The sequence below is a fragment of the Lithobates pipiens genome, unplaced genomic scaffold (assembly GCF_037356315.1).
Source record: "Lithobates pipiens isolate NorthernLeopardFrog02 unplaced genomic scaffold, aLitPip1_a1.2 Scaffold_8, whole genome shotgun sequence".
Taxonomy (NCBI): domain Eukaryota; kingdom Metazoa; phylum Chordata; class Amphibia; order Anura; family Ranidae; genus Lithobates; species Lithobates pipiens.
In genome coordinates, this window is record NW_027507903.1 from 480324015 (window position 1) to 480339815 (window position 15801).

At 43.3% G+C, this 15801-nt stretch overlaps 1 protein-coding gene across 4 annotated transcripts in view; it reads right to left on the minus strand.

Moving 5' to 3' along the window:
* Positions 1-528: 528 nt before the first annotated feature.
* The window catches only part of MANSC1 (MANSC domain containing 1), a 40268-nt gene continuing 24995 nt past the window's right edge, over positions 529-15801 (minus strand). For 3 of the 4 annotated variants that reach the window (XR_013270302.1, XR_013270303.1, XR_013270304.1), the window contains exons 2-6: positions 6782-6852; positions 4809-5104; positions 3218-3358; positions 720-2911; positions 529-554 (exon numbers count right to left, since the gene is read on the minus strand). Coding sequence is in view for 1 of the 4 variants with exons in the window: in XM_077468808.1 (XP_077324934.1) it covers positions 1740-2911; positions 3218-3358; positions 4809-5034 (1539 nt within the window). In the remaining 3 variants the exon portion in view is untranslated. Of the gene's footprint in view, positions 555-718; positions 2912-3217; positions 3359-4808; positions 5105-6781; positions 6853-15801 lie in introns of those variants that run through there. The other variant, XM_077468808.1, reaches the window with a different exon arrangement.

Consider the following 15801-nt stretch of genomic DNA (forward strand, 5'->3'; position numbering starts at 1 on the left):
CAGACAGGGAGAGGAGAGAGCCGGAGTCACAACATGAACACCGGGAGGCGCTGTGAAAACAAGTAGAAATCTGCCTTTTTTTAGATATATAGAGAGAGAGATTTTATTTATATTATATATATATATATATATATATATATATATAGCACAGGCACTAGGAGACATGTTCTTTTCTAAGACAAGGGGATGGTATAAACTTAATTTAGTGGCTTAACCACTTTAATCGAACAAGCTGGAGGTTAGAAGATGACTGGCTACCATGCACAGCAAGAGATTTTGTACTTTCCAGTTTAAGTAAAAAAACCTCAGTGTATTCAGACACATAAGCAGCTACTGTTATGGCTTATTTATGATTGGGGTGATGTGTGTGCTCCTTTCCATGGCTGTTGTACAAGCACTGTGAAGTCAGCCATTCACAAGAAATAAGAAACCGTTTCATCAACTTTGCTACTTATTTTTCAGCCGTTTAGCTAAAGTGGATTCAATTTGTAAATCTTCAGTGACAGTTTAAAAACCCATAAAAAATAATTAATATATATTGCACTTTATTAGTCCTTAGAGCAGGGATCTCAAACTGGTGGCCCTCCAGCTGTTGCGAAACTACAATTCCCATCATACCTCTGCCTGTAGGAGTCATGCTTGTAACTGTCAACCTTGCAATGCCTCATGGGACTTGTAGTTTTGTAACAGCTGGAGGGCCACCAGTTTGAGACCCCTGCCTTAGAGTTTTCTGTATGAGTTTTCTTTCAGGTTTTTGTTCTTTTATTTTCACTTAGCAATCTTGCAAATGACACTTCAAGTCCCTGGGCATCTATGCTCACTCCATATAGGGAGCCCTGGTTGTCGCCATTACAAGGGGTGTGGGGGAAATACTAAATTTTTTGTTCATGGGATAAGATATATTTCAAAAGAAGTGAATTTAAAGAAGCATTCCATATATGGATATTTTTACATACTTTGATCCAGCGTAAATCAATCTACCTATGCATTTACCATATCGGTAAAATCCCCCCTTGAAGCTGGAAATCACTATAGTAGGCAACAATACTACAGTGATCTCCACTAGCTTCCAGAGCCAACATTCCTCAGCTGCCATGCTGTAACGTGAACAAAAGAGGTCACCCAATCAGTACGGGCCTTATTCAGAGAATTTTTTTCAATGAATGCATTGCATTCTCTGAGTTGGAGGGCATGCCATTACTGCTGCACCTCTCCACCTTGTCCAGAGAAAGCTTTCCTTAAGAAAATTCAGTCATCCCTGAATGGCACTGGTGCTGAGCAGGCAACCTCCTGTGTCCAGGTCCTCGGCACAAGACCCAGAAGCTAGTGCAGATCACTGTGGTAGCAGTGTGAACTACAGCGATCCCACATGCATAGCATATAGTACGTGCCTGTATGATATATAATGTAGCTATGTAAAAATATCCATACTTGGAATTCTTCTTGAGCTGCCCCAACTAAGGCTCCTATGTCCTGACTGCTGTTGCAGTGCTAGTCATGGCACTACATAGGTTTGCTATGGCCTTTAGCACCACTTCAGGCATGCAAAAAGCAACAGTTATCATGACAGGTCCCCTTTTGGTTTGGTGTTCATCATGGCCGCCTTATAACTCTCAATTGTAGAAGTCAAGTTGAAAACTGCACCATGCAGCTACTGTGTAGTCCTGAAGAATTCCATATTTTTCTATTCTGATTTCTGGTCAACTTAAAATTGAAACAGCACCTTCTACTACCCAGCCTCAGGTGTCGACATACATTCCATTGATTAGATAGTCAAGTTTGGTGTACTGGTGACGGCGCCGCGCCTCAGATACCTTGTGACTGACCAGTCCAATGACCAGCACAAGGAACATTACCCCAAATACTAGAGCAGCCACCAAACCACTTTTGTCACCATCATGCGAAACGGTATCAAGAGAGTCAAGATTTTGAGGGGAATCCTTAGTATCCTCAGCAGAAGGATCCTGTTCTGGTGAAGTCAGCTCTGAAACTGATCGATCAGCTTCCTGTACTTCCTTGCTAGTAAAAGGATGGTCACCAACTTTGAGGGTGGATTTGGCAGCCTTCAAGAGCGAAGTCCGTGAAGGATTGTGTCGAGTTACCGCAAGGGAAGATTTGGCTTGATGGGCAGCACTGGTGGCTGGAACCTGAGTCGTGATCATGAAGTGACCGGTCTGCATGTTTTTCACAGTTGCATCTCTGCTGGGAGAACTGCCACTATTGTGACCAAGAACCTTGGTGTCCTTTGTACCTGAACTTGGTGCTTTTTTAGCAACTTTACTTTCCTTTGAAGGGATGGTGGAAGGGTTGAAGATGGGTTTTGTGTTTGGAACAAGACGATGGGCAGCAGTGCTAATTTGGTGTAAAGTCCTAACAGATGGAGCCAAGGTGCTGAGCTCTGGTGTAAGGTAATGGACCTCAAAGGTCTCAGGTTTTTTCTTAATAACTTCACTAAGTTTTGTGTCCTTAGTATGAGAAGAAAACATTTTTGCATCTTTGTTTCTGGAACTTGTCGTTGGTTTTACCACAGACTTCTCATCTGTAGGCGAGACAGAAAGTTCAGACTTGGAGTCTTTTGCTTCCTTATAGCTGGCTTCAATTTTCTCCAACCGTTTGTCTATGTTGTTGGCCAGATGAAGCAACTTGGAGGTGATACGGTCAGGGGTGTCAGCTTTGTCCTCCTTAGTCAGGTGTTTAACCTCATCGGTCTTGCTCTGAGAATGAACATTAGATGGAGGGCTCTTGATCGAGTCATGTTCACTTAACTCTTCCTCAGATTCTGGCTCTGCAGAGTCATTTGCTTGGAAAGCAGGGCTCACCTTCTTACCAGGAGAGTTCTGCACCTTACCATTATTCTTAGAGCTGTCCAGCAAATCCTCCTCTGTTGAGTCAGCGTTACTCTTTCCTTTCTCTGAAACAAAATAAATTCACAACTGAGTCCGCACAAATCATCAGAAAACAAAGAATTTCAGTAGCATCTGATTCAAATGTTCAAGGAAAAACCTGAAATGTTACAGACAGCTACTAAATGACTGCTTACATAGAAACTCCAGCCAAAGACTGTTTTCATTTTTGGTAAAGTTCAAAAGAGATCATAGAAAGAAGAGCTTCTACACTCTACCGAGTGAAGAAAACCAGAAATGACTGCATCTCAGAGCTTTTACATAAAACAGAACAAGGAATTAGGATTGTACAGCAAAGTGTCTCCTCTACCAACCTGTCCAGAAGGAGTAACTGAAGACCCCTGGAGAGGGAGACATGGGACAGGATTCAGTCTCTGGGCACATGAACAGGTAACAATTTTGCACGAAGTTGCTGCTTCTGGTGTCATACACAGCAAGGTTGCAGGTTCGATCACCTAGAAAGAATAATCACATGTTCAGATTTCTTTACTGTAGTTTCTGTACAAAGATCTGTGTGGAATGTAAGGCAAGGATTAAATGTCTTTATGTGTGGGCTTTTATTATACAGCCCCCTGCATGTACATGGGGATGCTCTGTAGGGTGAACACATGAGGAAGAGGGCACAGAGAAGGAGAGATGGAGCAAGGGGAAAGAGATGGAGACATGTCAGAAGTTACACAGAATCAGAGCATAGGAGATCGACGGGGTAAGTGCAGAACAGAAGACACGTGGGGGGGGGGACTCTACTTTGCTCAGTGGGGGATCTGTAAGCTGATGGTTGGAGCCCGCTCTGCTCTATGGGTGCTTAGAAGTAAACAGACTTTGCTGTCCATTTACACCCAACCCAACACACATGACCTCATAATTTTATAAAGTAACTTTTTTTGGTAAGCAGATGGCAATGGATCTGCACAAGTTTATCATGGCAAAATTTTATTGGACTTTTTATATGAAATGTATGTTTTAGGCATATTATTTATTACGTTAGCACTTTGGAACGTACATGTATTAATGATTCTTGATATCGATCACATTGCACTTTATTGTGGTTCACACTCATATGACAGATGTTTTATCCTTATTTGAGTCCCATCCTCCCTGCAGAGCTGCTGTCTGGGGTCGTGGAAGGATGGTGTTGGGCACCAAAATGCACCTTCACCTATGCACACAAAACTCCTGGCAACAGCCCTATGTGTACGTGTGGGCAAAGGCTTTAGAAATGTTTTTAGGGTTTTTTACATTAAAATGTAGTCTTTAAAACTTTTTTTTTTTACTTAAAAACTTTATTTCCATCACCAGGGGGCTGATGGGCCATAACGATTGTGATAGCATAGTGGAGGTGACAGGTTCTCGTTAAGACGACATGTCAGCTCTGCATTCTTGTGAAGAGAATCAAGCAAATAATGTGCTTAATTACTTTCTTTCCCAGCCACAGAGGCTGTGAAATGACAGCGCTGAACCTAAAAGTGATCAGAGCTGATTGGTTCTGCTGTTCTTCACATGAAAGATCAGTGAATGAACGTTCGCTGGTCTCCCGCCATTCTCTATTCTGACACATGCCATGATGTTCACCCAGGAGGGACAGGGTAGCCTGGGACACATGGCGGGGAAGGAGAAGATGGGCCGTCTGGCACCTTACAATACATGTAGGATTTTCAAACAGCGGAGCAAACGTAGTGCGATGTAAAAAGTCTCATAGAATTTAAGAGGAAATAATTTTGATGCGCTTTTGTCCCGCTGGAAAGATGCTTTCCAGCATGGCAAAATCGGATCAGTGGAAAAGGGGGTCTTAAAAAATAACTTGTGTAGCCATAACATTTTCCAATATTCTAATAAAAGTGGAGTTTTGTTCAGCCCAAACCTGTCTCCACAAAATTAATTACACCATGTTCTAGGCATACTCACCTACGCCATTTAGCTTAGAGCAGCACGCAGACACACACTCCTCTGCACTTGCAGCTTTTATAGGATCAGTAAAGCGGGCACCTTTAGTGACAGAATTTTCAACATCTATTGTCATGTTGGGTATATCCTGGGGGACACATGCTGAGAATCTGGAGGCAGAGGCATCAGGCAGAAGCAGAGTAGAGAACAGCAAATTGAAGACGAGATGGGGTGTGAAGGCCAGCATGACGGCCGGATCATGGGGGAAGATTTAAGGCAGAATCGGACCAAGCAGCATATCACAATGATCCGGGTATCTGGAAAACACAAATTTAAAGAAGCAGGAATTTAGAATGAGATTCAAATAAGCTTGTATCAACAACCAAGTACTCATTTTAGCTGTTAACATTTTACTTGCTGATCGGTCATATTTGCATGATATTTATTATTCAGAGAAGCAGGTGTGCCCTCTTCTGGACAACTTTATGTCAGGCAGTGCTATAGGAACATTGTCAGTTATAGAATAAGCTACATACAGCATAAGATACAATATAATATTTTTGGTGAAGTCTACATTGTCTACAAGTCTAACTGAAGGTTAGCGTGTTTTGTTTCATTTACACACATTAAATCTCCAAGTTGAAGGTTGCTGTTAACTGACAGATGTTGCAGACAGACAATCTTTGGGGTAGTGTGATAGAGCACATTAGCTCTTGCACAGGACAAGAGCTTACATGCATCTTTATTCAGGCTCTTGGTGGATGTTGTGACACACTTGAGAGCTACGCCTTAACATAAATCTCAACTAGCAGTATGCAACCTTTTTTCACATTTCTTTCCAATTTACAAGACAGCAGATCAGACCCAGTTCCCTGCACCCACAGACCAGACCCAAATCCCTGCACCCACAGACCAGACCCAAATCCCTGCACCCACAGACCAGACCCAAATCCCTGCACCCACAGACCTCAGATCAGTCCCAATTCCTGCACCTTCAGTCTCCAGCTCAACCCCAGTTCCTGCACCTTCAGACCTCAGATCAGCCCCCATTCCTGCACCACCAGAAACAAGAGTATCACATTCATACCTGCTGTAGCTGGCGATTCCACTTTAAAAAGGTGAAGAGGATAGGCAGATAGGTTTCTGCAGCCGGAGTATATGGTGGTACCAGGAGGAGGGCCTGTACCTGAATATCAGTGATCTCATGCAGGCCCTATCTGAAACATCATGAAGGTGGATGGGCTGCAGGAACAGAGGCGCAGGCAAGGCTTTGTAACTGATAACCTAGAGAGCTGTCAATTACAGCCTATAGTTTGTAGGGTACAGGGGCCCATAGGAAGATCTTCTAGTGGGCCAGTATAGGCCCATGCATAGGCCACGTCATGGTCTTCCAGGTGCTACTGAAAATGACAACGTGTGCTTGCCCTGACACACATGCGCTAGGTTGCCTATCCCTGGTCTAACATTAACTGGATAACATTTATTTGTTTTGCAAAATAAAATTTCCAACATTTTACAATGCTTTGTTGCATCAAATCTCATTCCTGAAAGGGCGAGTTACAGTGGGTTCCATAAGATTAGTACTAGTGGGTGGGAGGGCTTTCGCCTTGAAGTGGTCCCTAAAAAAGGCTGATCGCCCAGAACCACAGGCTGTTACATAAACATTTGCTGGGTGGTTTTCCTGCTTGCTGATCCCTGTTCATTAACCCGGGTACTGTCTGCTATAGAGCTGTGTGTGTCTGAACTATACAGTGAATCACCAGCTACTTTGACTTTATTTTCAGAATCAGTGATTAAGAAGGAAGGCAAATATTTGCTGCTATTGTGGATCGGCAGATAGTCATCAGGCCCTGCAATCAGCTTCTCTGGAAGAAGTATGATAAGGAAAACTGTGCTCTCATTACCCTCCAATGCCAGGCAGAGGGCGACAAAGTGACTAAGCAGCTGGCACCGGCATCCATCATTGGTTTTAAACACAGCCATGTAGTACTTACCTTAATGACCATTCACCTCCTTTGCCAACTGAGTTCATAATACAAGACGAATCACTTTGGCTCAGCAAAACCTATATACCAAAAAACAGGAAAAAAACTGTTACAACATTTCCTGTTACAAGAGCTAAAAGAACAAATACGGATTGCTGAACTGAAAGACATTTCTGACTTTAGTGTGCTGGTTGTTGCACACATCAGTGGCAATCATTCTGTCAGGTCTTAGGCTCGGTTCATATTGGTGCGATGCGAGAACCCTGCTAATCCACTGCGGGTTCCTGCATTACACCTATCTCATAGTCAGTTCACACTGCGGGTGTCAAATACAAAGTTGATGACACCCCCAGATCCGTCCGCATATCACAGTGCGATCTCTCAATTCAGACAGAAATCGGATCACATGGGTGTGAACACCCATGCGATCCAATTCTAATGCAGACCAAAAAACGGGTCCTGCACAAGTTTGGTCCAAATGCAATGCAAATTCAGCCATACAATCTGTATGGCTGAGTTTGCATCGTACAGACATTGTATGTGATTTGCACTGCAGCGCGAATCATATGCAACGTCTGACATCGCAACAATGTGAACCCAGGCCTGCTGCCAACTAAAAAACATCTTCCTGACTTTGTTTCCCCGATAGCCTATGTCAACAATACTTAAAGCAGAGTTCCACCCACTTTTTCAACTAGGTCTTAAAGGAAAGACTACCCCTCCACCCCTCGTTTTTGGCTAACGATTTTTTTCCTTCCTACCTTTAATGAAGTAGATTATGTACTTCTGCCCCAGCCTCGCCGCGGCCCAGGGTGTCATTTTCTACTACTCGCCCGCTGCCTTCTGTAACCTGTGTGTCCCAGAAGACGATGGACCCATTCAGAAAGCGCCGCGCGACTCGCGCAGTAGGAAACCAGTGGTGAATCCCTGAACAGACAAGTGTCCTTATATTAAAAGTCAGCAGCTACAGCATTGCTGACCTTTTTTTTTTTTTTTTTTTTTTTTTAACAGGCTGGAACTCCTCTTTAATTGAGCAAGCTGAAGTTAGAAGCCAATTGGCTACCATGCAGAGCTGCACCAGATTTTGCACGCTCCAGTTTTAGTAAATCAACCCCTGAGCCCTTGTTCAAACTGTGAGATATGACAGTTCCAAATTGCATGACAAGTTGCACCTCATTGCCCACAATGGAACCACTCATGTCGCAGCGACTTTTGAAAAAATAAGGTTCCTGCACTACTTTCTTTCCCATTTTCATTGAGATTTGCATAGACTTCTGCTAAATGAAGTTGCAAGCTGCAATCAAATCGAAGGTGCAAATCGCACTGATCTGCGGCTTTGAGATGGCACGATTTCAAAGTCGCACTGGTGTGAACCAGGGCTAAGGCCGCGTACACACGGGCGGACTGTATGGCGTACTTAGTCCGTCGAAACACATTTCAGCGGACAGTCCGCTCGTGTGTGGGCTTCAGCTGACTTTTTCAGCGTGCAGTCTGGCGTACTAAGTATTTCAGATTTTTCGAAAATTCTGTCCGTCGTACTTTGGTTTCAGCGGACAATCCGCTCGTCAGTAGGCTAGTTCGACGGACTAAGAATGGCGCATGCTCAGAAAGGATTTACACGGCGGAAGGGTGCTTTGCTGTGTATTGGACTTCCTATTTCTAGTCCCGTCGTACGTGCTGTACACGTCATCGCGCAAGCTTTCGACGGACTGTTTGTGCATCCGTGTGTGGTCAAGTCCGTTCAGTCGAAAGTATGACGGACTGTCCGTCGGATTGTATGACGGACTAAGTACGCCATACAGTCCGCCCGTGTGTACGCGGCATTAGTGTCACTTTTGTTTGCTGCTTAGTTTCTCTGCTATCCACATGAATCACTTCTGACAAGTTTTCCTGAACCCAAGAGAAAAATGGTGACGGGGAGGGAGCTCCAGGCGATTGGCAGCCTCAGCTTTGCTCCTATGCGCTGTATGAAGGGGTTTATGTCCTTTCCCTCCAATCAGCTCTCCTCTCCTTCCACTCTGCAGAATGTAACTTCAGGCCTCTTTTTTATGACAGACAAGCTTTATAAATTCTGAACTTTGAACAGATGAAGAGAAGAGAAGACTGCAGATAAACAGGAACAACTTACGTGGGAGGATTTGTTTCAGCTCTGTTTATTACATGAGGCCAGTGACTCAGTATATGTGAGGGTTTACAGCCACTTTAACCACTTTGCGCAAATCACCATCATTGTACGTCGGTACTTTGATGCTAAATACCGTTTTTATGGCAGCAGCTAATTTTCTAAAATGGTGGGTGGTGCACTTTAAGACAAAAGTGGTCTCCGCAGCGGATTCGCCACAAGATCACTTTTATCGGAGGCGGGAGAGGGGCCCACTCCCATCGCATCCTCTCCCCTGACAAGCCTGGAGCCGTGTGAGGAAAAGATGGTCCCCGCTTGTTTCCATAACATTGAATGGCGGAAGCGACAAACGTCACTTCCGCCCAATGGTCTTAAAAGGGGAGACATTACATTTTTATTTTGCATTTAAGTGTAAGTGTAGGATCCGAGGTCTTTTTGACCCCAGATCTCACATTTAAGAGGACCTGTCATGCTTTTTTTTTCTATTACAAGGGATGTTTACATTCCTTGAAATAGGAATAAAAGTGACCCAAAAAATATTTTTTTTAAAAGGACAGTGTAAAAAAAAAAAAAAAAAAAAAATGTATTTAAAGTGCCCTGTCCCGCTTAGCTTGCGCGCAGATGCGAACGTAAACATAGGTCATTCCTGCATATGAAAACGGTGTTCAAATCACATGTGCGGTATTACCGCAATCGTTAGCGAGAGCAATAATTCTAGCACCAGACCTCCTCTAACTCAAACGTAGTAACCTGTAGAAATGGAGATTTTTAGGAGGTCAGTGTTTTTCGTCATTCCACGAGCAGGCGCAATTTTGAAGCGTGACATGTTGGGGATCAATTTACTAAATGCGGTGTGACAAAGTATTGCAATGACCGCCATTTTATTCTCTAGGGCAGGGCCCTGCTCTAGGGTGTCTAAAAAATTATAATCTCATATATATGTTCTAAGTAATTTTTATTTTTTTTGCTAGAAAAGGAGATTTTAACTTATAAACAATAAGTGTCAAAAAAGAGACCAAGTCTTTAAGTGGTTAAAGCAGAGTTACACCCATATAAAAGTCAAGAGCTACAAAGAGTGTAGCTGCTTAATTAATAATCGGACACTTACCTGTCCCACAGTCCAGCGATGCGGGCAAACGAAACCACGCTCCTCTCCCCCTTCTCTCCTTGACATTGTGAATGTGGGTGCCCGCCTCTGGCTTCACAATTGTGCATGCACTGCGCATGCACGAGCCTTGCTGCGCGCTGCAATTGGCTGGGCAATCTCATTGGACCTGTGATGTGTCCCAGAAGATTGCACAGGAGGGGGGAGCTTCCTTGTAGCGCTGGGAGGAAGTGGGAGCTGGATGCCCCTAAAAAGAGGGTATCCGCTCCCCCACAAAAAAATGACATGCCAAAATGTGGCATGTCAGGGAGTCACCTTCACTTAAAGCGGAAGTTCCATTTTTGGGTGGAATTCCGCTTTAAGATCTCCAACAACTACTGTACATCCTCCCCATCACAGTTTCTGAAACCCTTCTAAGTTTGTTGTCCACACACATAGCAAATATATTGCAACTGCATTTTCTTTTTTTGTTCAAATCGCAAACCAATCAAATACATAAAACGGAATACATTTTCTGTACCAAGGTAGTCAATGCCCGTGTTAGGATATGATGGACTGCTAGGGCTAATTCACACCACATGGCTATCAAATTGGGAGCAGCGGCAGTCACTATATCCCAATTGAGATGAATGGGACTGCCTGCATGCAGATGTATGTAAAATGGGCATCTTGTGCAGCCAAAATAGGGCCCTCATATAGCTGTACGCTTAAAGCAGAACTCTATTCACCTTGGCTCCAGAAATACTGCACGCAGCCAGCTTCCAGGTATTGGTTGTTGGCCGCATTCATTGGCCGGGCTGATATGGCACGACTCCACACATACACGGGAGTTCTCAGTCAGCTTTGACATTGCTGAATGCATGTGCAGCTCATTGTACAGGGGCCTATTGACAGGTAGGTAACTTAGCACAGTGGCTAAGTGGTTACCATTTCTGCCTAGCAGCACTAGGGTTGTTGGTTCAAATCCCAACAACAGCACTACATGCATGGAGTTTGCATGTTCTCCCTGTGCCTGCGTGGATTTCCTCCAACACTTCAAAGACATGCTGGTAGATTATTTGTAAGAATGCGAGTTAGGATCCTTAGAAATTGTAAGCTCCTTAAGGGTGGGGATTGATGTGAATGTATAATACATATATGTAAATTGAGAGCACTATAGAAGTAAAGGAAATAAAACAAATAAAGCATGTCTCTTCTGCATTAAAATTCCTGCTTATTCGCCCTTTAATATTTGCATAAAGTTCCACTTTAAAGTGATACTAAAGTCTCGTTTTGTTTTTTGTTAACCACTTGCAGACCGGACCAATTTGCTGGTAAAAGACCAGACCCCTTTTTGCGATTCGGCACTGCGTCGCTCCCAAACAAAATTGACGTCCTTTTTTTCCCACAAATAGAGCTTTCTTTTGGTGGTATTTGATCACCCCTGCGGTTTTTATTTTTTGCGCTATAACCAAAAATAGAGCGACAATTTTGAAAAAACGCGCATTATTTTTTACTTTTTGTTATAATAAATATCCCCCAAAAATATATTAAAAAAAAAATTTTCCCTCAGTTTAGGCCGATACGTATTCTTCTACATATTTTTGGTAAAAAAAGAAAAAAAAAAAAAGATCGGAATAAGCGATTATTGATTGGTTTGCACAAAAGCTATAGCGTTTACAAAATAGGGATAGATTTTTGGGACCATTGTCATTTATACAGTAATCACTGCTATATAAATGCAGTGATTCCTGTGTAAATGACACTGGCAGTGAAAGGGTTAACCAGTGGGTGGCAGTGTAGGGGTTAAGTGTTCCTAGGGGTGTGTTACTAACTGTGGGGGGGGTTGGGCTTTCATTTAGTGAACACTGATCTCTGCTCCAATCACATGGAGCAGAGATCAGCGTCACTAGTTGCTAGGCAGAATGGAGAAATGTTGTTTACACAGCATTTCCTCCATTCGGCCGCTCCGTGAGAAGATCGCGGGGATGCCCGCGGCGATCGAGTCCGCGGGTCCCGCGACCGGACTCACGGGGGTCCCGACCAGCGCGGGAGCGCGCCGGCGGCGGCGCGCTCCCGATGGCAGGGCGGCATTGAATATTGGACGTACCTGTACGCCAATATGCCTGCCCGTGCCATTCTGTCGACGTACATAGTCGTGCGCTGGTCGGGAAGTGGTTAAAAATACATGTTATACTTACCTGCTCTGTTGCAGTGGTTTTGCACAGAGCAGCTCAGATCCTCCTCTTCTCAGATCCCTCTTCTGCGTTCCTGGCCCCTCCCTCCTGTTGAGTGTCCCCACAGCAAGCAGCTTGCTATAGGGGCACCCTAGCCGAGCCACGGCTCTGTGTGTCCATTCAGACACAGATGCGGCCCGGCCCCCCCTCTCTCTCTCTTGCTCCTCATTGGCACACTGACTTTGATTGACAGCAGCAGGAGCCAATGGCGCTTCGATGCTGTCTGAGCCAATGAGGAGGCACATTTCCAGACAGTGGAGTCTCTCGTGCACATCACTGGATCCAGAGGGAGCTTAGGTAAATATGGGGCTGCTGCACGCAGAATGCTTTTAAACTTAATGTATAGCATCCTTTAAGATTAAAAAAAAAAAACTTCTAACTTTACAACCCCTTTAAAGAGGAATTAAAACCTGATGGGTTTTACTTCCTCCCCCCCCACCCTGCAAAGTAATTGCAATGCATACTAGCCCATTATGTTGCACCGAACTGCAAACAAAGCCTGAGATGTACCCACTGCAGGCCACATCCATCCATCAGTGACTGGCCGGAGTCGCGTTACGTCACTTCCGCGAATGGGAGCTGCCGGTTACGGCACAGGCCCTTTAGAAACTGCACGATCATGCCCTTTCTTCATTGCGCATGCGCCGATGACGTTGGCGCAAGCGTATATGCTAAAGATCTTTCCAGTTGTCTTTAAAGTAGTAGTAATGGGTTTACAACCACTTTAAGTATGCCTTTGTGAATGAGGCCACAGACCAAAAATAAGGGGCAATTGCTGCCTGAGGAAGGGGTCTACCGCATCCCCAAAATGCCACTCATTTATGGTGGTGAATAAATGTCATAATGGTATTTTTATTACAAAAAAGGTATGCTAGCAATATCTTACTGTGGCATTTTAAAACATGTTATAGCATACATTCCCAATGAACACCAGCGGACGCACACTACGTGCACTTTAACGCAGGACCGAGGGTGTGAATGAGGCTTCGGGTCACACCTTGAAAGTGGTGTGGAAAAATTCAGCGTGTATGCATTTTTTCACACAAAAAGCATGTAAGGCTTAATGTACACAGGACGGTTTTAAAACCTCTCCTGAACAATTTAACTTGACAGATAGTAACCAACATTTAAAAACCACCTATTTTCCCGCATTTAGCAGCATTTTTTCAAATTGTCAAAAATTGTCAAAAATGAAAAAAAAATTGCCTGGAAATAAAATGCGGCTAAACGCGAGTTACCGCGTTTACATGCTGTTACCTGCATTTGGCGTTTCAAATGCCTCTGAACATCCGTCCTGAATGCATTTTTTTTTGCTTTCCAAAAAATGCTTCTAAAATCAACCGCCTAGAAACAACTCTGTGTACATGGACAGAGAAGATAACAGAGGAGAGTTCAGGGGCAGCTGAAATAACGCCCAACTGCTCCTAAACCGTCCGTTTAGCAGCAGCAGCGTACATGAGGCCTTGATCTCACATGAATGCAACACAAGGAAAAGTAAAGGAATGTGGTGACACAGGAAAAAGGGCAAACACATAAAAAAAAAAAAAACCCACATCAATGAAGTCAACCCAAAACGACCCCTTTCCTCCAGTTAAATGGTTTTTGGCACCGAAAGAAAACCAGATTGAAGTGGAAAAGAAGATTATTGACATTCAAATTTTTTGTCTGTGTTTTGCTAATTTTCTCTGTACCGATATCAAACATCCGCCCAGGTCACTCCTCAGAATGAAAAGGGATTATTTGTCTATAAACGCCGTGACTCACAGAGTTCCCTGCGCCCTTTGAGATGAAAACACGCTTTTGCAAATGAAAGAATCGTCACATAGGCAGGAGGGTGGGGGTGGGGATTGCGTTGCTACGGACGGTCACTACCAACAAAAAAACATGGAACTTGATGTTGTGTGATTTGGAGCATTCAGTAAACTGAAATAAAAATTTTAATGAAACTTAGGGGTTTATTTACTATCACACAATTTTCAGGATTCATATATTTTTACAAATCTATTCCTACTGGGAAAAAATTTTTTTTTATATATATATATATATATATATATATATATATATATATATATATATATATATATATATATATATATATATATATATATATATATATATATATAAACACAGACATTTTTTTTTTTTTTACAAAGCAATAAAAACAGACCATTTCGTTTGCTCTGCACATGGTCAAACAATTTCCTTTTTTTAAATTAAAATCCATATTTCTGTCTTTTTTTTTTTTTTACAGTACTGCTGATCTCCTGCATCCTCTTTGCACACTTCCAGTTTATGTGCACTCCAGCAATGGCTGCACAATATTCCTCATGCAGGTTACCAACAGTGGGCCATACCTGTGTAATGTTGAAACTTGTAGTCTATCTAACAAGGTGAGAATGTTGAAGCACAATCCGGGGACAGAGATGGAGCATTTTCACCCCACAACAGGAAGTGCCTAAACAGGAACCTTCATGGCAGGATCTCCAGGGATTGTTTTAATGAAAGCTGCAGATGATAAATGACTTTTGAAAATAGATTAATGCCCTTTTCACACTGCTCTGTGGTAAAAACGCATATGCTATGCTTCAGATGTGTTTCCTGTGCATTTTTGGGCTACCTGTAATAAAATGGACAGGTGACGTTTTTTGGTGAGGTTTTCAAAACTGCACCAAAGATGTAGCATGTAGGACTTTTCAAAATGCAACACACCCACAGCGCAGTGGTGGGAAAAGTCCCATAGGATTTAAAGGGAAACATTTTTCCTGTGTTTTTTTTTTTTTGGTAAAAACATATCAGTGTGAAATGGCCCTAACATGTTAAATATTAACTTGAGAATTTACTGATTGGGTTTACATCTACTTGAAATAAAATTATTATGAAAGTTATGGAAAAAAAAAAATGCCAAATGAAGCGCAGTTTGACACCGCGCAGAAAAGCTCTCATCAGATCATGGGAGTTAAGATTTCCTTGTTCTAAGCTCAGACCTGTTAAAAAGGACTATTCTTTGGTCACACTCTGCTCCAAATTTTTTTTACATTTTCCAACTCTGTCATTTAAGCACTTCAGCTCTGGAAGGTTTACCCCCCTTACCTACATGACCAGGCCATTTTTTGTGATACGGGCCACGGCATTGCATTATTTTAACTGACAATTGTACGGTTGTGCGACACTGTACCCAAATAAAATGTATGTCCTTTTTTCCCACAAATAAAGCATTCTTTTTGTGGTATTTGATAACTGATGCAGTTTTTATTTTTTGCACTATAAGACCCCTTTCACACCAGGGCGTTTTGCAGGCGCTATAGCGTTAGAAATAGCGCCTGCAAAACGCCCTAAAGAAGCTGCACCATTGTGTGTAGTGTGAAAGCCCCGAGGGCTTTCACACTACAGCGGTGCGCTGGCAGGACGTCAAAAAAAAGTCCTGCCAGCAGCTTCTTTGGAGCGGCGAAGGAGCGGTGTGTTTACCGCTCCTCCACCGCTGCTGCCCATTGAAATCAATGGGGCAGCGCTGTAACGCCGCCGGCAAAACGCCGCTATTGCGGCGTATTGCCGGCGGTTTTAACCCTTTCGCGGCCGCTAGCGGGGG